General features: G+C 44.9%; 1 protein-coding gene across 1 annotated transcript in view; it reads right to left on the bottom strand.

Annotated features, from left to right (window-relative positions):
* arhgap24 (Rho GTPase activating protein 24) overlaps window positions 1–15381 on the bottom strand; it is an 85461-nt gene extending 70080 nt beyond the window's left edge. The window contains exons 1-2 of the mRNA XM_076283796.1: window positions 14991–15381; window positions 1568–1770 (exon numbers count right to left, since the gene is read on the bottom strand). Coding sequence (XP_076139911.1) covers window positions 1568–1750 — 183 coding nt within the window. The 5' untranslated portion in view covers window positions 1751–1770; window positions 14991–15381. The remainder of the gene's footprint in view (window positions 1–1567; window positions 1771–14990) is intronic.
* Between the last annotated feature and the right edge of the window lie 9563 nt (window positions 15382–24944).

The following is a 24944-nucleotide window of genomic DNA, read 5'->3' as shown; positions in this document are numbered from 1 at the left end:
ATACAGTGGCACAAACCCATTAAAATGAAGTGTACCAGTTAAGTACTTACATGTACAGTACATATTGTGTTGTGTCATTGGTGTCTTGGAACATGTCTGCCATTACCCTACATACTGTAGTACATGTATCAACTGTGTTGGTACACATTTATTACTCTTTGATACAGTGGAATAAACCCATTAAAGTAAAGTGTACCAGTTAAGTACTTACATGTACATATTATATACATCCTGTCAATGATGTCATGCATCCTGTAATTGATGTGTTGAAACGTGTCTGCTGTTACACCACACAGTACATGTATCGACTGTGTTGGTTCACACTAAATACTCTTTAATACAGTGGAACAAATCCATTAAAATAAAGTGTACCAGATAAGTATACATCCATATTACATGTATGTCCTCATTCTCAAGTCTTGAAATGTGCTACTACAGGTAGGCATAAACAGACCAACTGTGTTACTTCATGAAATAATAAGTAATGTAATAAGTGTGTACCAACACAGTTGATACATGTGCTACGTAGGGTAATGGCAGACATGTTCCAAGACACCAATGACACAACATACATGTAATATGTAATTGTAAGTACTTAACTGGTACATTTCATTTTAATGGGTTTATGCCACTGTATAAAGAGCAATAAGTGTGTACCAACACAGTTGATATATGTACTATGTAGTGAATTAGTAGATCTGTTCTAAGACATTGAAGACACAACATACATGTCATATGTACATGTAAGTAATTAACTGGTACACTTAATAGGTTTATTCCACTGTATCAAAGAGTAACAAGGTTGTAGCAGCACAGCTGATACATGTACACTGAAGACAATGAGGCCTTGACTGGAGCTAAGAATGGTTTGTATATCAAATCTATCATGACCAGATTTACCCTATCCAGCAGGTCTCAGGTCAGCTCTTTGCCTCTGATGAAAATGTAGGCAAATTGGCAAAGTTTTGTAAAAGCACTAAGTATTACAATGTAACAACTATATGTAGGTACCCACAAATACATAATGCAAGTACAATGATAGTACCTGATAGTACATGTTGTTACACAGGTTGTACCACTGTACCTAATTAGGTTGGTACACTGTAACAGCGACACATTAAAATAAAGTGTTACCAAATATGGAATATAGAAGAAACTCGTAATTTTGCTACAACATAGCAGTTGCTGGTGGTGCTTTCAAGTTGTCCAGAGTGCTAACAAGCATCTTATCTTAACGTGTGACTCAGACTCAACAGGTCTAACTGACCGACCTCCCTGGTCACAGCGTGTGTGTGAGAGCCCGTGTGAGGAGATATTGCAGGGTGGGTGGATAATCCCCTCCCCATAGGCCTCTCTGAGAGGTGATATTTATCAAGGTGATCACACTGCCCTCGCCCACGCGGCTCTGAACCTGACACCACCTTCTAAAGCGCCGCAGCGGCTCATGGCCCGAGGGGGTCAAGCTCCCATAAAGCCTGGGGGAGGGTGGACACGGGTGGGGAGGGCAGGGGCAGGACGGAGGGAGGCGCGACGGTGCGGTGCGGCGCGGGGGAAGGTTTCGACTTACCAGGGCTTTTGTCTCCTCCTCGTCTTTATAGTAGTAGAGCTGGTCCCCGCGGAGCACGAACCAGCGCGTGTGCCAGGTCTTCACGAAGCCGCCCTGCTTCCTCAGCCAGCCACAGCGGAGCGTCGTGGGCTGCCCGCGGCCGCGGCGGGGGCTGGTGCCCCGCGACACGTCCAGCTCTTCCATGAGCAGGACGCTGGGCTTGCCTGCAGACACAACAAAGTCACCAAGTCACAAGAGGACCCCACGCGCACTGACCAAACATTAGGATATCATAAGGATCCAATCTCTCTCTCTCTTTTACCCTCTCTCACTCTCACTCTCTCAGACACATTTGCCCTCATTCCCCCTCTTCTCTCCATTCCACCTCATTCCACCTTTTCTTTAATCAGAGCAAGTGCAGAGCCCCTGCTGTTCCACACTCCACAGTCAGAATAGAAACAGTTCTCACAGTGCACTATCTCTACTGCTGAACAAACACCTGCTCACAACAGGAAGGGGATCTCTGCTGCCTTAGCTCTCTCATGCACACACACTCACCACACAAACATACTCACCACACACACACACACACACTCTGTGGCACCTCATGATTTGAATATCCTTTCATAGGCAAATGGTTTATAAGGCATGAAATAATGCAGGCGGTGGCGTGGCGACTGAAACTCAAAGAATCCGAAGCCAGACAGTGAATACCCAAAACATCACACAATCACAAACACGCAAATGCACATGCCCACACACAAACACAGAGAGACAAACACAAACACACACACACACACACACACACCAAGGACTCACAGCCCTTTCACTAACCTCTGATCCCTTTATTAGCTAAGGCTATAGGCCACAATTTACACACAGTCAGACACCCTGTTTGATACTCAAGGTCAAACCCTGAGCTGTGGACATTTGAGCCTCATGCAGCAGGAGGAAAGACTGCAGCGTCTTGGAGCTTGATAGTCTTTCCAATCCTGTAGGTCAGGTCAACAGTACAAGCTAGAGCGCTGGTGTTTTTAAATGGTGTAAGGTGTATGAGAATAACAGAGAGAGAGAGAGAGCGAGAGAGGGAAATAGAGAGGGAGGGAGGAAGGGAGAGCTAGAGCCCAGCGGACTGTTGGAGACATTAGAGAGAGGAGAGAGTCCACAGCAGCGCCTTCCAGCTCAGATAAAAACAGCAGTCGTGAGACTGTGGCCAGGAGCCACAACCACCGATGTGTTCCTGCCTGTCTGTGGACCCCCACGCGCTCTAAGCCTGGACACCAGAGGTGTTACTGCACCAAAGTAAATAACTAGAAAAAATTAATGAATAAATCCTTTGACATTGAGGTCACACGGGAGGTGCAGTGGAGATGAGTGACATTTATTCCGCCGATTGTCTGACAGCCAGGCTGGCATGTGTGAAGTCTGGACCTGAGTGATTTCTCCGTCCTGATTTGGCGCTGTGATTCAACCTTCAGCAGGCTCAGAGGGAGAACATTGTCTGGCTCAGCTGCCATGTCAACAGGCTCCTGACTTGCTGTGTCCACCATCTTCCCGCATATCGCTATCATGTCACAGCTGTCAGTGTGGATTTGCTGCTAACGGACTCAGCATAAGTGAATGTTATTTACTTGTGTGTGTGTGTGTGATGTGTGTGTGTGTGTGTGTGTGTGTGTGTGTGTGTGTGTGTGTGTGTGTGTGTGTGTGTGTGTGTGTGTGTGTGTGTGTGTGTGTGTGTTTGTACTCCACTCATTTCGCCAGAGTACATGAATCCCTGTCCGTCCACCTGGGGCCAGGCCTGGCAGCCACAGACTGGCCCTGTTTTCTTTGCTCCACGCAGACCATCAAAAACAAACATTTGGTGTCAGATGAGACAGCGCTTCACAGCGCTTCCCTTAATAAATCTATCACCCTGGAAAGGACACCATTTTCTGACAGCAGGATGGCAACACTTGAGTCGAGACGTCTCATGCTCAGTGATTAAGCACATGTGTAACCAATATCAGAGCCACAGCTCTCAGAGGCCTCTGCCCCAGACATAAGGGATTGGAATGAAGATGAAAGTGGGATGTCAGTGCTGTTCTAAGGATTGTTCAAAAACATCTATACATCAAACATCAACAACAAAAACCTGTACATGACAGACAGGTTTGTACCAGAGCCTTTCGCTTGCCAACATGGTCAAATGATCTCAAGCAGGCTGCTTTTCCATGGCTCATTTGACATCGCTATAAACAACGGGATGACTTTGGGCTCTGTGTTGTGATGCCAACACACACCGCCAGTGAGTGAGTCCCACAGTGAGTGACCCGGGTGGGTGAGTGTGCGAGGCCAATGAGGTTGCAGGAGATGCTGTCGTCAGCTCGTTGCTTCTGCCACGCTGTCACCAGGGCTCTCCCCCGACCGCTCCAGCAACAGCGGGCTTCCAGATGAGTTCCAGATGTGGTGCGGGGGGGGGGTGGGGTGGGGGGTGCAGCAGTCTGCTCAACAAGTGCTGCGCTGGGCTGGGCTGGGCTGCGCTGGTGTGTGTGTGTGCTGTGCTCTGGTGTGCTGCGGTGAAGTATGGAGAAACCCCAGCAGGCTGCTGACTGTTCCACTGGCACCACACCCCTCTAACCCCCCTCCATAACATCCTGCACCAGCCCCTACACACACACACACACACACACTACTCAGTCTGCAGACTTCTCTGGCTTTCATTAGGCTGTCCTCAGGGATTAGTCAGCCTCTCTCAGTACTAAGGTGGGCTTTTCACCGACCAAATCAAATGAAAACACTCGGAGATTCAAAGGGCCATCTGCTTGTGGACGCATGGTGGACACAGAACAGAAGAGGAAGAGTAGAGAAGCGAAGAGCGGAAAAGAAAAGAGGAATAGAGAAGGGCACTTCTTTTCTTAGCTGGACAGCAGCTAGCTCAGCATGATACATGTAGGGCCTTACCAAACCCGCTTCATTTGTGTACCAAATTCTGTTTACTTCTGTTTACTTTTTGCAGGATCCTGCCTTTCTGTTTTAGTGCTGGTAGATTTGGCTTTATACATTTTATTAAATCTTATGTCCAATTAAAAAAAGTATTTTTAGGTGATAGGGTCTAGGGTATAGCAATGCTAGTATACAGTAACCCCAAAGATTACACATACACTTTCATGTACACTTTCATGTACATGTACTTTCATTTGATTCAAGAAATTCCAGTTGGCAGGTACACGACTTGTAGTGAGTCAGTAAGCCACTTGTGTTATGATAGCCTTCAGTGTGCATTCTAAGTATTAATCTAAGAATACTCATATGCTTCCCCGATGGCCAGTTTTAGTCTACTGTGTCTTGTGTTTGTCGTCTAGAAAGAGTATTTCCTGTTTGGTTCACTACACATTTAATGAATCAGCGCTATGTCGCTGTAGGACTTGTAAACCTACCGTACACACCTACCATACATGGTCGATGTGATTACATTTATAGCTATTCTTTCATTAACTTTGGTCAGCTGTCTCTGACAACATCTTTGATGAGCTTTTGTCACTACTGCGGGCAAAAATATTTCTTATTAGACAGTTAAATGTTGCAAATGTATTCCTCTTCTGTCATTTTATTAGTGCAATTCAGACATCAGACATAGCTCATCATAAAATGACCAAGTATGTCATGGGCAGATGTTGTAGGTGAACATAAACACACTCACATCAGACATACATCAACAAAGCAAAAAAGAAACACCCATGGACAGAGAGAAAGGCACAAGCACACACACACACACACACACACACACACACACACACACACACACACACACACACACACACACACACACACACACACACACAAATATACACCCTGGGTGGATGCAGTGTCCCTCCCTCCGTGGTGTCTTTCTGTCAAGCCACAGCTTTGTTACCATGCCAACATTCCTCATTACGCTATGTCTGTGTTTTAGACATTGGTGTATGTAGCCTGTGTGTTTGTGAGTCAGAGTCAATGTACAGACTGTGGGCAAACTATCTGTACGTTGTGTTTATGTGCCTTATATTTGGGCATGGGTGTGTGAGGGTGTTTCCAGCCTCGTGCCAAAGTCCTGTCAACATGCCATCCCTCTTAGTCTGGGATTTATCAGGCTTGTCTGCTAGAAGTGCTTACTGCTCAGCAGAGTGTCCCACGCTGTGCCTGATGGAAAAGAGCAAGCCTCCGGAGGACCCGGGCTATCTGAACCTCTGGGAGGTCGAATACATCACCCGCAAGGACATTATCAGGACGATCAGCGCTGTAAATTCAGAGCGTGAGTCGGCGGGGGAGCTTCTAACGCCTCTAGGTTCATTCCTAGACCACGTCCGCCATATATCCACTTGGACTCCAATAAAAGCGCTCGCAGTTTACCACTTTTAATACACAAACGATCACAGAGTTGGCCCCGAGTCAAAGACGAGAGGAGAATCCAGTCGAGTTGTTTACATCAGACACTTCAAACAAAAGGACCTGAGAGGAAGTGATGGTCTACCAAAACAGCCCTGAAGGGCTTCTCCATGCTAATTGAGTCTGTGACATGGAAATGATTTGTCCAGACATGAGATGGGTCTAATGCGTGTGTGTGTGTGTGTGTGTGTGTGTGTGTGTGTGTGTGTGTGTGTGTGTGTGTGTGCGTGTATTGGGCCAGGGGTCCCTGTGTGTTTGGCCTCGTGTGGCATGTGCCTTTTCAGAGGGTGACGGGGGCACTCGGGCCCCCCAAACACTGTGGCACTGTCTGGTCTAAAAGAGCTTATTGATGAAGTTCATGAATAAAATATCCACTTCAGTCTGGCAAATGGCTGCCTAGGAGAGAGAGGGGACTGGCTGGGAGGACATCGAACTTGTATTATTAATGACATTTTCGTCCGAAGCCAGACTCACACAGAAAGAGTACAACAATCGAAATTAAAATATTGGCATTTTAATAGAATCGGTCTACATTCTGATATATGAGGAGAGAGGTGGAATGTGCGCCAGACAGCGAAGAGGAGAGAGAGAGATTCATATTTCCATCACTGAAGCTACTCAGAGGACACTCAACTCACAACATGTAACAAAAGAACGGCAACTGGAAGAGGTGATCTTCAGTCTCCAAGAAAAGACACTGCTGCAAAGCTGCAATCGCTAACCTCGCTTGGCTGCAAGTCTTGTATTTGTAAACAGGAAAGAGAATTCCTGATGGCTGCAGAGAACCAGAGCGAGCTACACGGCCGCTGTGGTGCTCATCTGCTGATAGTGCTTATCCTACATGACTGGTCTCCATATGCTATAAACACTCAGCATCCAACAGAATTGAAGGCTAATTCACTGACAAGGAGCACTTGATTCAGAACTGCTACAGAATCCACAAAAGGCACAAGAGTATCTCTTTATCTCCTCTCTGGACCCTTCTTCTTGCTCTCGTCTGAAGTGCAGCATTAGAATTCCACCTGAGTCCTCGCTGTGGTACTCAGTAAAAAGGGGGGGGGGGGGGGGTGCCCTTGCTCATTTCAGCTTGACTTTGTACAGTTGACACATTCCACTTTCAAGACTGTAAAAAAGCCTCTGAGCCTCTGAGGTCACAAGCATCTGCCCTTTAAATGCTAAACATTTATCTTGGCTGGGGCTGACCAATCCTGCTGGACTGGCCTTAGATCACACAACCAGCAGTGTAGATGAGGACTATCTATGAAAACTGTTACTGAGAACAACCAGGATAACACAGCACCTTAGGCCAGCAAAACCATCCCTGCTGTGACTTGACCATACAGTTTGATTTATTGCCCATTTATACCACAGGATTCACAAAAAACAGCCTTTGTCCATTATGAAATTGGACGAAGATCAGGAAGTTAAATTAGATTTAAGTTACCATTTCAGAGCTCTTAGGGATTGTTTTCTCCTATGGAAACAACACTGACAACTAAACCTCTCTCAGAGAGATTGATTATGGTACAATGTATGTCACTATTTTTCAAAGTAATGCATCCATATCAAATAAATCTGGAATAAGAATGTTCTACCCTTTTATATGAGGTCAGGCACTGTCCTGTAACTGGATTAAGAATATAAATCGTCTACACACAATGAGTAAATCCTGGACTTGGTCGCAGCTCTGTTTTCCCATGGCCATTCTGTGAGAGTGATGGTGAGGCAGAGAGACAGAGCGTCGTCTCCTGGGTAGTGGGTCATGATGGGGGAAACTAGGCTGTATTCCAGCGAGTGTGTACAACGTCCTGTGGGTGACTGAGTATCTAGTTGACGCTGTCCCAGCAGGGAACAGACAGTGCAGAAGATTGCCAAAGATGAAAAGAGAGGGGGGGGGGTTGTGGCAGAAGGGAGAGGGATGTAAAGAGAGGGATGTTGGAGTTGGATAAGTACATTAGCAGTGGAGTGTGTTGGCAAAGGGAGAGAGGAAGAGAAGAGAGAGAACGATATGGGGGGGGGGGGGGGGGGGGCTGGCAGGGTTCAGACCTGGAGAGATGGAGCAGCAGATGAGCTCCAGTGGAGTGATGGAGGAGGAGGGGGGGGGGGGGCATGGAGCTGTGACCCATCTGGGCTTCTCTGTAAAAGGATCCCCCCTACTGACAGAGGGAGAAAGGGGGTTGCCAGTGCCCTGGATCAGTCAGGCTTTAGAAGATCATCTCTAACCCTACTCACAGGTGGCATGCCCATTGGCACAGGAGGGGTGGATGCCAGTCCAACGTTCAGAAGAACGCCATTTTCATTGTAACATTTATAGCTGAACGTGTCTGGCCAGTCTCTTTAGTAAAATGTAGATTTCATTATACAGGGCAATAGTGTTCTCTTCACAAAGTAAAAAGTTCACCTCAACATTCATTACCCAACAAATATGCAAACCCATGCAAATGAAGTTGCTATGTGAGATGACACTTCATCAGAGAGAACATGAGAGTGTCCAGCTCTTCCATGTCTCCTAACTGACAGCATAGCTGGGGAGAGCAGGGGGGGTGCCGGCTGCAGTCTGGAGGTGGCTATTGACAGTGAGGTGTGGGAGAGTGCGGGGAGGTGGCTATTGACAGTGAGGTGTGGGAGAGTGCAGGGAGGTGGCTATTGACAGTCTGGGGCTGGGGAGAGTGATGGCACTGGGGTATTGGCTTTCTCTGCTTGCTCAGTGTGTTTGCGCTAGAGCAGGGGAATGTGACAGGAACCTCCGTACACAAAAAGGCAGGCTCCGTGTTTGACATAGCCCCGCCTGGAGTCCCACGTATGTGGGAAAAGTGACAGCTCCGCTTTCACGGACCCTCAGTTTCAGGATCTAGTCTACTGGAGTGATATGACTGATGTAATTTACAAAGTTAAGGCTATAGTTGTTGTGTTAATGTTTTCTCTTCCTTAAATGAAAGTCCATATCCAGGTGTCTTGAGCTCTGGGCAGAACTTGACAGCGTGAATGGCTGAAATACACAGTACAGTAAAATTGCTGGCTGTTTATGACGTATTAAAAAAAGCCCGCAGGGGAGACGAGCCGTGATGACTTTGATAATCTACGGTGCGCTTGAGCACTTAGGACCTCTGATGAATCCCTGGTGAATTGTGGTCATGAATTCTTTATTTCACATCGATGTGGTCTTTTTTCGCGTCGGCCCTTGTAACCGGGCAGCCGGAGCCATTATCCTGGCCATCTGTTTGTCTGTCTATGTCTTGGGGAGAGCCGTCCGACAGCTGCTGGCGGCACAGGCAGAGAGCAGGAGCTGGTTAACAACTAATGTTCCGCCAGCTCAGCGGTCTCCCACACATAACATCCATAATGCATACGCTATCAAAGCTACATAATACACACAATAATGGGAAGAATATTACACATACACCTTATATTACATCATTACTGAGAAAACTGTTCCAATAAGCTCATTAAATTTGATATGTCTGACCTCTTGGAAGTAGACAATGTTGTTACTCATCTAACCACAGCATACATCAACATCTAATTGCCATGACCGTAAAGGTAAACACGCCATGACGGCTTTCAAATTCATCATGAAAGTAATTTGAGCCAGAGCCATTAATTACACGCCACTGATTGTCTATTCACCAGATATCTGGAACAATGAGGAAACACTGCACATTTATGATCTTAGTGAAGCATTAGAGCCATTTAAGACTTTAATCAAACCTATTTTCAAAACAAATTCAGTAACACCAGTCTACAGCCATTGAGAAGAGCAGAAGTTCCTTTAAAACATCTGAACACAAGAACACAATGGCTACTGTACATCATCCACTGGTGTCTTGCCACTTGCTTGTACCATCCATAACAAACTGAACAAAACTGTTGAAAAGGGCAAGCCTTTAAATGGGGAATCCTTTTCCCGCATTTGAATGGGTTGAAACGAGGAGACAAAAAATCTCTGTGCAAAACAATCCATATTTAGTATTGTGGATTGGTGATGACTTCCGATACATTCACATTGCAATCACATACCACAATTGATGAGCCACATTGTGCAACCACCTTCAAGCTCAGCTATGTTAGATCAAGAAACACATCAAAGCAGAGTAAAATCTATCAAGTGAAATTATGAAAAAGAAAAAAATCTTTATTATACCGGCCCAATCAAAACCTCAGTCATGGTAGTATGTGGACAAAACATACACTGCTGTTCAAAACCATGCTATCCAGTATGTGAGCTCAGGTGCTGTGTTTTACTGTGAGGAGCTGCCAAAAGCCCTCCAATATACCCAGATAGACATATTTGTGTTTAGCAGCTTATTTCCGTAGTAGTTAGACACTTTTAAAGGCCAGATGAGCTCCAGTTGTGGCATTGAAAGACATTGAAGTCCGTTGGTTTTTTAATGGTCCTGCCCACTGCTCAGGAGCCTCTACAAGGAGACCAAGGGGACAAGTGACAAGATTCCCTCTGACAGCTGCCATGGCTCCATAAACAAGAGATTTCTGGTTGTAGTGCTTTTGGAGATTTGCAGTGAAGCCCCAATTTGTACATTTCTGGTGGTCCACAAAGCACTGTGTTCTTTCCCCTGAGACTGTCTGGAGAGGAAAGACACACACACACACACACACACACACACACACACACACACTTAAAGTAGAGGTGGAATGGGGTGGAATTCTTTCTGAATGGTCTGATCTGTTCAAACATGGCAGTTAGCAGCAAGGTAAGATCAATCACCTTGACAGTCCTGCAGCCGGAGGGGCCCTCGGAAGAAGCACGTTAAAATAGCGCGCTGCCGAGCGCCACTCTGAATGAAGCGCCCAACAGACGTATATTACATTCCCAGTCCTCTACAAGGTCTATCTGTCCTCAGAGGAACAAAGCACTTCACATAATTAGTTATCGTATCAGAAGCCTTAAACAAAAAGAAAATCAAGACTTCTGAAAGACGCTCCGGGGCCAGAGACACTAGACACAGTTTGAGTTGTGCTTTTCACTTCCCTGTGATGCAGTAAATTGTTTAAATAGACTCTGGTGGTATCCAGGGGGGTGGGTAGCAGCAGTGCCCACACGGTAGACTCAATGGTGAAGACAAATATAACCCTGCGGTGGGCCAACACAGTTGCTGTGGAACTGGGGTAAGGGGGTGGGGGTGGGGGGTGGGGGGTCTGGAGGTAACGAAAGGCAGCGGGCCTCTGCTAGGGTGGTGTTGCGAGTGTGGGGGGTGTGAGGTGCTCTCATGTGTACGGAGTGGACAGAGGTCATGAGGAGGTCGAACCCTGACGTCCAGCACTGAGAAGCAATCCGGGGGCCACAGAGGTGTGTGGTGGACACTGGTGAGCACATCACTGAGAATGATGTCACTACCCGGGGCGGTTTCCAGGGCAAGGCACTGCGGCTTCACACTTCTGGGTGATTTTTCAATATTTTGTCTGAAAAGGGAGATCGTTATGAGAACCCCTGGCCTCTACTGTACCTCTCTCTAGAACTTCCAGATCTCATTTACACTGTACAGGAGATTTACATATCTAACACTCCGAAGAATTCCCATATACCCACATACTCTTTCCACTTGCTCTACTCTTCAAATGTCTTTGAAGGGACACCAGGCAACGTTTTCGTGTTAATTACTCATCTTCGTAAATCGGTATATGGTTAAATGACTCATTACAGTGCGAATGAAGACTCTCTCGCCCGCCCCTACTGCCTGTAGGAAGAATATCCCGCTTGCAAGTTCAGTGTACCCGCCAAACGAAGCAGGATGAATTACATCCTGCATCCACAGCACAGAGGCAGGCTAACGAAACACTAGAGAGTTGCAAACGTGTATATAATGGCAGAGCTGGCGAAAAAGCAACGAAAACCCTTGACGGAAGATGCAAAGAAAAGGAAAAGAGCTTCAGACCAAGCGAAGGGGGAGTTTCTTAGAGATTAAGCATCAGGCTTGCCTGGTGTCCCTTTAAATGTCTTCTGAAAGTTTCCATGAATCCATTTGAAACTAACACAAGCAACTGACTCACAGGTTAAATGTACTTTACTCTCCCCAGCAAGTCTGCTGGATTCTTGCTAATGCAGCCTGTGACAAAGCAGGCCCTGGACTCTGAGTCATGCATGACAGAGACATGGAGAAATGAGCCTCTGCCAGTTAGAGAAGACATCATAGAAAAAAAGAAAAAGAAGAGCTGTCTATTTTCGTCTGCAAAGACATGATTGTGTCAACGCGTGTGAGGAGACATTATGGAAATGTCAGAGGAAATCATTACTCAGTTGTTTTGTTCGAGGAAAGCGAGGACTTGCTGTCCAGTGTCCAGTCATGCTGTGTTCGAACTTCGAAAGTAGGATGATAGAGGATGATATGTCTCGGACAAAGCCACTGGTCTTCCAGACAAAACAGGAAGCATCCTGAAGATAACTGCATCTGACAGGGCCGTTTTACTGGGCGCACTCCAGTCAATACAGGCCACGAACTGGCTGGAGTTCAGTAGCAGAGACACTCTGAGCACAGAACACACCAACATCCCTGGTGAGCCTGCACATAAACACACTCACTGACACACACACACACACACACACACACACACACACACACACACACACACACACACACACACACAGTCCTAAGGCTCTGTACAAACAAATAGATTTGTCTGTTATTATGGAGTTAACACCCTAAAATCAGGAGCTATCTTTGAGTTTCCACTGCAGTGTATTTGCGTGCACCTCCCACTCCCATCCCACCGTATGAATAAAGCAGTCAAATAAAGCTGAACAACTCTAGAAATAAGCCTGCCATCCCATACTGCACTTGTGTGGGTCCTCCTCTGTCATGTCATAGAGTCTAATCTCAGAGCGCTCCACTTATATATATCACTTTCAGATCCCATTGTAATTTCAGTGCCACATCTCATCTACATAACTTCAAACACACCCTCCCTACATACATACAGTACAGAATGTATTGATATTTATATCCCTCTTTTCCCTCCTCCTCTATCCACCCCTCCCTCCCTCTCTTCCTCTCCTCAGGATGAACAGATATCACAAAGCCGGACCTGGCCGCCCACGACAGCTGACAGCAACCTGATCTCAGGGTATTGCAGCGGAGCCCAGGCTCTGCAGACATTCCTCACGCAGCTCCCCTCCGCTCTCCCTCACCGCCCGCCGCACTCTCTCTCTCCTCTCTTCTCTCTCCGACGCTTATTTACCTTCATTATCTGTCGTTCCCTCATCCCTCCCTCCCTCCCTCCCTCCCCCCCTCTCTTGCACCAGAGCTCTCAATCTTTGCCTTTCCTTCACACCTCTGCACAGCTCCTGCAACCAGACAGTAATGTCTACCATCCAGGGTCTCTCTCTCTCTCTCTCTCTCTCTCTCTCTCTCTCATTCTCTCTGTATGTGTGTGTATACAGTATGTGTGTGTGTGTGTGTGTGTGTGTGTGTGTGTGCGTGTGTGACAGTCTCTTTGTTACTCTCACTCATTATGTGTCTCTCTCAAGTCTTTCTCTTTCAGTCCCCCTGTTCCTATGGTGAAGACATACCAAGTGCCCGCCGCCCCCCAACGGTTGATGCGCTTCTTACCATCTTTAGTGCTCGGCCCAGTGTTCAGTGCCCGGCCCCTCTCCCTGGCCCCCCTCTGTGTCTACAGCAGGCACAATCAGGCACAAAGACCCACTCCGTGCCCTCGGGAGAGCTCCATGGGACAGTGACAGAGACATCACCCTCCCTCTGATGTTACACTCACACAAACACACATTCCACACAGCCAGGACACCTGATACACCACATTCAGCACCAAATGGATTTCTCTCGTCTGTGAATAGTACACAAGTGTGAGACCCAAGTGTGTGTGTGTGTGTGTGAGTGTGTGTGTGTGTGTGTGTGTGTGTGTGTCTGCGTGTGTCTGCGTGTGTCAGCGTCTCTGTTTCTATGTTTGCTTCTTTGAAAGTACCAAATACTTCTGGTGTCCTTGAAATTCAAGTTTAACACAAGCCAGACTGTACCCCATATTATATGACCATTTTGTAGTTCAATTTGCACTCCCTTCTGTCTCCAATGTCCTCCCATCTCATTGGACATTTATCTGATCATTACTTAGATGCGTAGAAGCCATTAGTTACAGTCTGTTACAGAACTTCTACCAATCCAGTCATCAACAGCAATACCTCTTCTCACTGGTGACAAGTCAGGCAGCAAGAAATCGATTGAAATGTCACCAAATCCCACTGAAATTCCTCTCAAGAGAAACTTGTCCACCACAACCCAATCCAGAAATTCCCTAAGCTGTGTTTTTATGCCTGAAAATAGTTGGCTTCTAGCTGCAACAGCTTAGTAATTGGCACTGCTGGTGCAGAGAAGTGAAACCAGCTCAAAAGCACAGTGCAGTTTGAGGAGGCATGGGTTTCTGTGTGCAGGGGAAATGACACACACACAGAAATAGTCCCTGACTCAGAAACATCTGACGAATGAAAATCTGACCGTTAGACCCCCATCACCATGCTCACACACACACACAAAATACTGCTCTCCTCATGAAGAAGGTTTATACATAGACATGATAAGAGAGAAAGCAGCAGAAGCAGACAAGTCATCCCTGTCATAGTGCACACACATGGACACAGACACAACTCAACAACACACACACACACACACACACACACACACACACACACACACACACACACACACACACACACTGATAGCTTGCGACCCTCTCTCTGCCATTCTGATAATGAGTGAAAAGGGGTGAGAAGACCTGTCCAGTGAAGAGATATGACCTCTAAACATTACACACATACACGGACAGAGACATATTTACACACACACAGAAATACACTAGCCACAAACTGCAACACTTAGACTTAACCACTCTTGCTATATGTAGTCACAAACTTTAACTTCCTCAACAACACATATACTTCTTCAGAAATTAACGGCTTAACCATACACTAAGCACAGGTGTACCTATTGCCAGATGCAGTTCATACGCACAAGTCAAGCACGGGAGTTTACACAGGCATGTAAACAAAAGCAGAGACTGCTCTCAAAGAAGTGCATACCTCTGAAAACCAGCTCTTCACCGGACGCAGTCTCACTGTCCTCTTCTCTCTCGGTCTCTCCTTACACAGCACACACGTAAAATCCACTGGCACACTCTTCAGAGAACAGCACAGTCCAAACGAGAGAGAAGGAGATCCAACACTGTAGTCACCTCCATGTGCCTGAGCGTACAGACTGAGAGGGGAGAGTGCGAACCAGACTGAGAGAGAGAGAGAGAGAAAGAGAGAAAGAGAGAGAGAGAAAGGGAGAGAGAGAGAGGGAGAGAGAGAGAAGGGGGGAGGAGGGAGAGAGCGAGGGCTGTCATAAACTTTTCCCCTGACTGCTCAGACCATCTGCATGCACCGAGTCTCTCGAGGGACGGCAGCCGCGATCAGCCGAGCAAAGCCACCAGGGGCTCAAGGGGCAGCCCTTGTGTGTGCACTTGCATTACACCCCCCCCCCCCCCCACACACACACACACAACAATATACCAGCCCAAATTATGTTCATAAACACAGAAGTATGACAGGCTGTGTGTGAGAGGGAAAGAGATAAGGAAGGGGTGTGACTACAGATTGTTTGTGCGCGCGCGCGTGTGTGTGTGTGTGTGTGTGTGTGTGTGTGGGTGTGTGTGTGTGTGTGTTGTGTGTGTGTGTAAAATCTCATGTCGTGAGACAAGTCGTGTTTTTTTAGCTTCTGCAAAATCACTCACTTCACACTCTCAGATTTAACACACAAGTCTGACAGAGTGTTCCCACCACCAAGTACAAATACAAACACTTTTTTCACTAACTCAGCTTGTCAGTCACAGTCAGTCACAAAGTCAGAGCTCCGTCTCTCTCGCTCTCTGGAGGCAGCAGCAGGTCCCCCCACAATCTGTGTGTTCCCTGGAGTGAGAGCATAGCACTGGGGTAAGCCCCTACTGTTGACCTCACATACCTGTCAATCACTCATTAACACAGACATGCACACAACACTCACGTATACACATGATAGCACGCACATACAGACACAGATACACACACACACATGATAACATGCACGCACATACAGACATAGATACACACACACACACACACACACACACACACACACACACACACACACACACACACACGTGTGCATTCTCACACCCACAGACATTTCCACATACATTCCAGTGTGTTGCTGATTCCCGGTGAGGAGAGTTGTTTCCACACATACCACATCATTACCGTAAATCCCATACCTGCATCACCTCACCTGTCCATGCTTGCTTTCCCTCACTACACTCCAATCACCCACTGACATAATACAACTGACTTGTGCGCTCATCCTTGCTATAGTCAAGTACACCCACACTTCACAGTGTTTCAGTGGTCAGTAAGAGTCAGTAAGATGAAGGCATCAAGTAGGTTATGAGGTGGAATCAAAACGTCTGCCCCTGCACAGGGGACATTGGGCTGGTCGCCCAGCAGAGGAAAGAGGCGAGAGTGTCACGTGTGATTGACAGCATGCTGTCCCTGATCCTACCCTAGGTCCTGTGTCTGTCTGAGCCAGAGGTGACTGATGGGGAACTGCCTGCACAAACAGGGGAGGGGCCGTGTGTGTGTGTGTGTGTGTGTGTGTGTGTGTGTGTGTGTGTGTCCCTTGCCCAGCCACTGCACCAGCTGAACACACACTGTATAGGGGACAGTGGGAAGTGTGTGATGTTTGCTGCATAGATTTATAGCACTGACATTCCTGTACTTATAGGGTGAATCAGAGGGGTCTCAAAGGATCTCTGGGTCTCACACACAAGCATAGGCTATACACAATATGTATTAATAACAGACTAACCAATTTAGGAGCTAATATGCAATGATGACAATGGTTACATATCCATTCAATTAACTTTCCAAAATGAACAGATGACATATTGCAGTCAAGTAATGGCTGTTTGTCATACTATCACTTACTTTACTGATTCAAAATCCTGATCTGTATAATGTCTCAAATTTAACCTGCAATTCTGTGTTTGAAATAAAGTTTTTAAAATTGTATTTTAGTTGCATTCATTTATTGGTCACTTTATGTTGGCTGAACACATACCCACCATAAGTCAATGGGCACCACTGACGCATACAACACACTTACTGTATATTCATGCAAAAAGGTACAAAGAATAAAGGTAGTAGGCAGAGAAAGCCATAGCTTCAAACACACATGCATACACATGTCAAATATGTATGGCTAGCCATCCGCCACTACATTCCAGAGTTTTGACATTCCTGGAACTCCTTATCTTCTAAACCATAGATAACATTTCTAGCCAGAACATGATGTATATCCACATTCTGCAACATCACAACAATAGAAAACAGACTTGGATGAGAATAATCTTAACCCCACAAGATTGATATTGCCACAAATACAGCATCCAAATGAAACATGAGTTGAAAACACCCACATGGAGTCTCACTAAAAGCAATTTAACTGGATATTAGACAGGTATACAGTACATGTAAGCAAATAAGAGTGATATATTTCAAAGCAGATGCTTTGATGTCTTTGGCACTGACTGCTATTCATATCTTTTCACAAGTGAAGAACTCTCGGGATGAGCTCTGACTGACATGAAAAAAAAATCTATACAGAGTTGTGGCTTTACCAAAGATTCTACAGCACGAGGCTCCAACACAATTTCATCAGAAAACTACGTTTTGCCCCAGGAGCTGTGGCTGCCTGGCTCTGCTATCAAGGACATGAATTACCATCTTTGACAACATTAAAGTCAAACTCTTGCCAACTTGTTTTCACCCTAAATTATTCAGAAAACCACCTTGCTGTTGGTCATGGGTATCAGACTATGATGTTCATCTTTTCAAGAGAACATAATACACAAGGGTTCACTGTTACATTGGGCCAAGAATGAGGCACCTGGTTTCCTTCCCAGGAATATCCTCTTCTAGATAAAAGTTGTATACCTGTATACCTGTAGCTATCCCAACATTTTCCTGATAACTGCCACACTTCCACAGTTGTAGACTGAAGAATTTAACTCTTCATCAGACGTTTGTATTTCTTCCTGCTATAACAGCTAAATATTTGATGATAATTTGTAGATGTATTTACAAATTCCCTTTCTTTGTTTTTGTTTAAGTAATTAGTATATTACATTCCATGTGTCATTTTTAATTGCAAAATTAAAACACAAACTGTTCAGAAATATAATCAACAGAATTTAAAACAACAAGTCTTTGTAAATATTTACATATTTTCGTGGCAAAGGTCATCACTACACACTGTGTCCATATGGTTGCTTTCCCCTCCATTACATCCCAGCTAACGGCAGAGAGAGAGAGGAGAGATGCCGAGACACTCAGGTCTCATTAATCACCATGGTTACAATGGGCCTCCGTGTTGATGATGTGCACGCGCTGCCCACCGTGCCACAGCTGTTGACCACAAGGTTCCCACAGCCCTCAAGGAGACTTTCAGGTCAAACAGCTGACTAGATGAAGCCAGGCTCAGGGCAATGGAGTTACTAGAGCAATTTGAGTTTGCAGTGCAAAGGAATACAGCCAAGAATATGGTCCCATGAGTCTTATGTGAAATTTGCACATTTTATTGCACTATTTGCAATATTTATATTTCTGCCACTTAGAAAAGAATAAGCCACAAACTAAGTCAAAATTCTGAGACACTAAGACATTTTGAGATTGGCCTACTTAGTCAGAATGTTCAGATCCTATGTCAAATTGTTGAGATAAGAAGTGTCAATGCAATGCAAAGTCTCAGAAATTTGACTTTGAGTCTCAGAATTCTGACTTTTCAAATGACTTTAAAAAAATATATTTTATCAAGTGGCGGACACTGGCTTCCATACTGATAGACACAACAAGTTTCTGGTTATAGATAACAATGTTACATCTTAACCAACATGAAAAACTCCCAGCTGCATTTGTCTGAACGGGTATCTGGCAAACTACAATGAGGAAGCCGGAGGTTTACAACTATCAATAGTGTTTTCAAGCAGGGGGGTTGAGAGTGAGAGAGAGAGGGAGAGAGGGAGGAGGTTAACAAGATTGTCCAGTAAAGTAAATCGCTATACACATCAGTTAAATATATTTATCACCCGGAGAGAAGAAATACTCTTTTCTGATTGGCTGGCGGGTGGCCTTTAATTCTGAATAACAGGACACCGTTCCATATCAATGCTTATGAATGGTAACTATAACAACCATAGTAGGACGACGGTTGCAGCGCTCTAGAATCTTTTGGTTGCAGGCTTCCCAACAATGGAATCAACTGTAAACAAGCTAACTGTCCATGTATGCTAAAGTTGTACAACAAGCTGAACTAGTGAGCTTCTTTTTAAACAGAACCGCGTGTTTCCAGTGTTTACTCCGCTGCGCGTCGGGGAGTTTTTGCCCCTCGCCCTCGTCCATTAATTCCGTAGGCTATAACAGGACACCTCGGCGGCCGTTATCCCTTAAATACAGCATATGGTTGGTTGCTCCTATTCATAATAGTTTGTTTATGAATAAAATGGTCTTTCCAAATATAGATTTGTACTCTGAGAATGAAGACAAGCCTGATTTAACCTATTCTTTTTCACAAAAGCACCCATTCCTGCTCCTATGATCCTGCTATCCACAAGGACACCCCAGGCTTTTTCCACCCTCTAATACAAGGCTCTAATGGTTTCTCCTCTTTGCTGGACGTACACGTACACTGTTTCTGTAAAGGACACACAAAAAGGAACTAAAAATACTATGTCACTGCAGATTTCTCATGTTTGGACAGAGGTCATATATCCACAAAATGTTGATTCTATTCTATCTGAATCTGGCTCTTGCTGAAAATAAAAGTGAGAATAAAATGTGTTTACACAGAAATGGAAATCAGAACTGATCAGTGTGTGCTTTACTGAACGGTGACAAAAGCCCCACACCATTTTTCTAGTGTACTTCTGTCTGAATAGCAGCAGCAATATACTGTAACTGAGTTCTCAAAACAAATTTGAGAGAAGCTCTGGGATTTTTAACACAAGCTGTGGTCATCTTACACAAACTATTCCAACTCAGCTGGTTTCCACTTCCACCACAGCCTTTAGCTTAAGGGCTTGGTCAAACCCCAATTTCTCAATCACCACCTGCCGTCTTTCTTCCAATTAGGAAGTACAACTGACGTGTTTGCCGGGAATCATCTCTCAGTCGCTAGCTTTAACTGCCTGATGCCGTCATCAATGACTCAAAACTCTCAAATATATCCTAATATATCAGAACCCGATTTTGTTGTGAAGGTGGATGATGGTGGGCACTTGTTTACATTTGGTTCCACTGTTGCAAAGCCTGTCTGTTGCTTGTTCAACCACTGTTTACTATGGTTGTTATAGTTACATGTTTACTATGGTTGTTATAGTTACATGTTTATGAAAGAGCATTTATATGGGACAGTGAATAAACATTTTTACCAGATCTACTTCACAGGTGTCCCGATATACAGAATTAATAGTCCCCCTGTTAGCCAATCAGAAAACAGTATTTCTTGTCTCCGGGGAATAACTAACTGTATTGAGTAAGATGTAATAATGACTGTCACTCACAGATGATTGGTTGCTAATAATCAAATTACTTCCTGTTGTTTAAACCCTAGTACCATGGTTTCACAGATGTGTGAAGCTCAACAGACATCCATCATTCTTCACAATGTGTATTCTGTAATATCGTAAGCAATACTGAAATATTTTTTTCCATGGGTGTCCATCATTTGACTGTACTGTATTCCTTACTCCCTGAAATGACAAACACGCAACCTCAGTGACACACGATGTCATTAAGGCAACAGAGGGAGCCATCCTAAAGCAAATAAACTCCACGGCCGGCCCTGTGAGAACGCGTGGGGGCTGGAGCCTGAGTGGAGACCCTGGCCACATAACAGTCTCATCCTTTAGGTTCCCATGACATCCACGTCCCACAGGCCCTGACCCCTGAGTCACAGGACACCGGTCACCAGGGGTCATCACAGACTAACAATGTTAGATAACAGACAACAGCACTGTACGCGGGGCCAGTACTTTAAGGATGAGCACATGATGGCCGGTTGAGGGCATATGTATTGTGTACAGAAGTCACAAATCATCCACTAGAGGAGACCATTGAGGGTCAGTGGGCAGTACAGAGCCTGAGCAATGGCTGCCTCTGACCGATGAGGAGGGAGATCCAGAAGGCCTCAGGAGGATGTGTTTACAAAAGTGAGGAGAGGGAAAGAATCTGCTTATTTGGTGAGATTCCAGTGTTGACACATACCATGGAGCTGACTCAGATCATGACGTGAAATAGTCTTAGACTTCACCTGATTGTATGTTTAAATACTAAACAAGAAAGGAATGAGGACAGGAGAGAAATGTTACAACAACTTACAAATTCAGAAGAATTACGCAGAGTTTTAGAATGATGAAGACCTGTAAAAGAACTGTAAAATATCAAATAACCACAGTTTGATAGGCATAATGCATTTTCAATGGATTCACACAAGACGTAAATACAGTGTTTAGATACTTTTACAATATATTCTGATGAAGATATTATTCTGAAGATACTTGGAAAATAAGCAGACTGCACAAAAAAAACTATGAAAACCTGAATATCTATATCTATGAAAAATACTGTTGTTTTAGTCAAGACACGCTCAGCTTTGCCCTGTCCATCATATTAGACATCATCTGTGACATTCGCCAACATGCTATTTACAGGTCCCCAGACTCAGCACTACGGTGACTCACCTATGTATTTCTGACCAGTGCCCCTCTGCTGCTCCTGTGAACTGCACGCTGTGTGCTGTGTGTATCTCAGTCCTGACCAGTTGAGACACGTCTCTGTCCCCCTCTGACAGGTGCGCATGGGTCTGCTCTGGAAGCACAGACTGAGTCATATCCAAGCTGTATCAGATGACAGCCGTCACCACGGAGACTATGGCCACAAGCAGGAGTTGCATCACGCTCTGGTCCTGCTGAAAGGTGCTGTCACAGGGTCTATCCCTCGACAATGTTTACATCTGTTTTTTGGCAAGCCACCACATACACTACATCTCAGCAGTAGAGGGATATAGTGGAGGAGGGATCAGTCTGACCAACATTTTAATTTGTTCCCTGTTAAATTTAAGTATTATATTGTTTTGTATTTGTATGTCGCTTTGGACAAAAGCGTATCCATAACCATATCAATCTATCATTGTCACATCTGACTAAGTTCTATGACATAATCCAATTTGGATTTCCAATTTGACCATATTCAAGAGGTGTCAACATAATCATAAACAGTGCCTTATTTCAGTAGCAAATTAAATTATCATATTTGCTAGTAGATAACATGCTAACTAGATGTACCGCAGAGCGGTACAAAATATGACCGCCGCCCAGTCCAGCACATTTTTTCCACAAAAAGAAATCATGCTGAAAGGCCTATATGATTCTAACTGTCTCACTAAATTGCATTATCCACACTCAATTCTCACTGGTATCTGCTAGACAACAAGTACCAAAACATGATTAGTTCATAGATTTCACATGTAAAATTAATTTTATACAACCCCACCTCCATCTTGCCTGTTCATAATTCTGAGAAATTCTTGATTGTTTGTGTTATGTTTATGTTATGTGTGTGGGTGTGTGTGTGTGTGAGTGTGTGTGTGTGTGTGTGTGTGTGTGTGTGTGTGCGTGCTTGTGTGTGTGCCTGCGTATGTGCCTGTGCATGTATGTGTCATACGTATGATTACTGTGAATGTATGTGTGTGTGTGTGTGTATCTGTTTGTGCACATGTGTGCACATGAAATGGGTTAACATGACCCCTGGAGGCAAACATACGGGAAAAAAAAGGTCATCCTAGGCCCTACAGTTCTCAAGATATTCACAGAGAACTGTGTCTGCCCTACCCTCCTTTCGGGGGGTCCAGTCCAGCGGGGGGGCTACAGATCAAAACGAAAAATGACGGTTCCATGCTATCCATGTGGGGGTACATGCCCACCAAGTTTTGTGTACCCCGGTCTTTCAGTGTCCCGGGAATCCTTGTTGGTGTACGTCACTAAATGAACACATAAATTATTTTATTGTAAGGCCCCCCATGAACGAAAGTACACAAAACTTGGCATGCATTCGGAGGGTGTCATAATGATCCTACACTTTTAATTTCGTGCAGTTTTGACCTTGTCAGCCAGAGATATTGTGATGAAAACACCTAATTTTTTGCTTTTTAATTTTTAACTAGGTGGCGCTATACATGAAATAAGTGGTAATGGGATGGGTTGACATGCCCCCTTAAGACCAACATACATAAAAAAAGGTGGACTTCCTAGGCCCTACGGTTCTCGAGATATTCACAGAAAACTGTCTCCGGCCACCTACAGGCCAGTTGGTGTATAGTAACATAAATTAATTTATTGTGTGGCCCCCCGTGAAAGGAATTCCACAAAATTTGGCGTGCATACAGAGGGTCTCATAATGATCCTACACTTCCAATTTCGTGCAGTTTTGACTATGTTAGGTCACAGATACCCTTTAATTACAACACCTCATTTTTACTTTTTTGTGTTTAACTAGGTGGCGCTATACATGAAATGAGTTAATGGAATGGGTTGACATGGCCCCTTGAGATCAACATACAAAAAAAAATGGTCCTACTAAACCCTACGGTTTTCGAGATATTCACAGAAAACTGTGTCTGCCCTACCCTCCTTTCGGGGGTCCAGTCCAGCGGGGGGGCTACAGATCAAAACGAAAAACGATGGTTCCATGCTATCCATGTGGGTTTACATGCCCACCAAGTTTCGTGTACCCCGGTCTTTCAGTGTCCCGGGACTCATTGATGGAAATTTGGGCATGCGAAAAAGAAAAAAAAAAAAAACTTCTGACTAAACCTAGGCTACGCTTCGCTGCGCGGCGGTCATAATAACATCACTTAGGCCTACAAGCAATTTTCACATGACAAGAGATAAAGAGGGAATAAAGAAAGGAGAGAAAGCATACTGTTGTGATACTGCACACGATCATATTAACAATTTGAACTTCCTTTTTCATTCATTGGAACTATGCACCTTCTGAAACTCAATATATAAGACTGATAATGCCTTTCTTTACACAATAATGTAGTTAGCCTACAGGTTAAGTCATCAGCCAGACCAATTACCTCAAGCACCTGGCACTCCACAAGATCTTGGTACAACCCTACGCAGTCTTGGCACAGTGTACCACACAAACCCAGTACTCTTTCTGGCAACAGCAGGTCCTGTATGTTTACCTGTGATAATGGTTAAGAGAAGCGGCGGATATTCAAACTGGCAGCCTTTGATGCACGCTGAGCAAGGAAGCAAATGAAAGTTTTAAGTCAAGCGTTAACCTGCAGGGTGTCTGAACTAAAGCAGCAACATTGGACCCCTCATTACTCCACACAACCTCAAAGCACGACGTTGAGCAAGCATGACTTTGCATTCTAGTTCTTAACTATTATGTTGTCCCAGTCGAATGCGCCTCGTATGATAAGTGCTAGTAATTACACAGGACGTGGGACATGTTTATTTAGGCCAGTGTTTCTCAAACTTTTTCAGACCAAGGACCACTTAACCAATTAAACAAAAACTCACGGACCACCTAGCTAAAAAAAAAGAGAGTAGACCTACTTCAACAGTATATTACACAATCGGTCTACTCACTGAACCACCTTGCTTATTGTCTTTGCACTTTGCTTATTGTGTCAGAGGATTCATATGATTTAAACTGGCATATCTTACATAGACAGTGTTGCAGAACTGTTTGGATTCACATACAGTACAAGTTGGTTCAATATTGCAAACAACTCATCTATATTATATTTTACCACGTCTTCTCGCGGACCACTTGGGATAGCTTGCGGACCACCGGTGGTCCCCGGACCACACTTTGAGAAACACTGATTTAGGCTACAGGTCTAGGCCTACCTCCCATTCTGTTAAAACAGCACCTCCAGCTGTACTATAC

The sequence above is a fragment of the Alosa pseudoharengus genome, unplaced genomic scaffold (assembly GCF_046254945.1).
Source record: "Alosa pseudoharengus isolate Yale_2024_CS ecotype anadromous, Long Island Sound unplaced genomic scaffold, YU_APseudo_1.1 YU_APseudo_1.1_scf_14, whole genome shotgun sequence".
NCBI classification, from domain to species: Eukaryota; Metazoa; Chordata; class Actinopteri; order Clupeiformes; family Clupeidae; genus Alosa; species Alosa pseudoharengus.
This window is presented reverse-complemented; position numbering and strand designations above follow the sequence as displayed.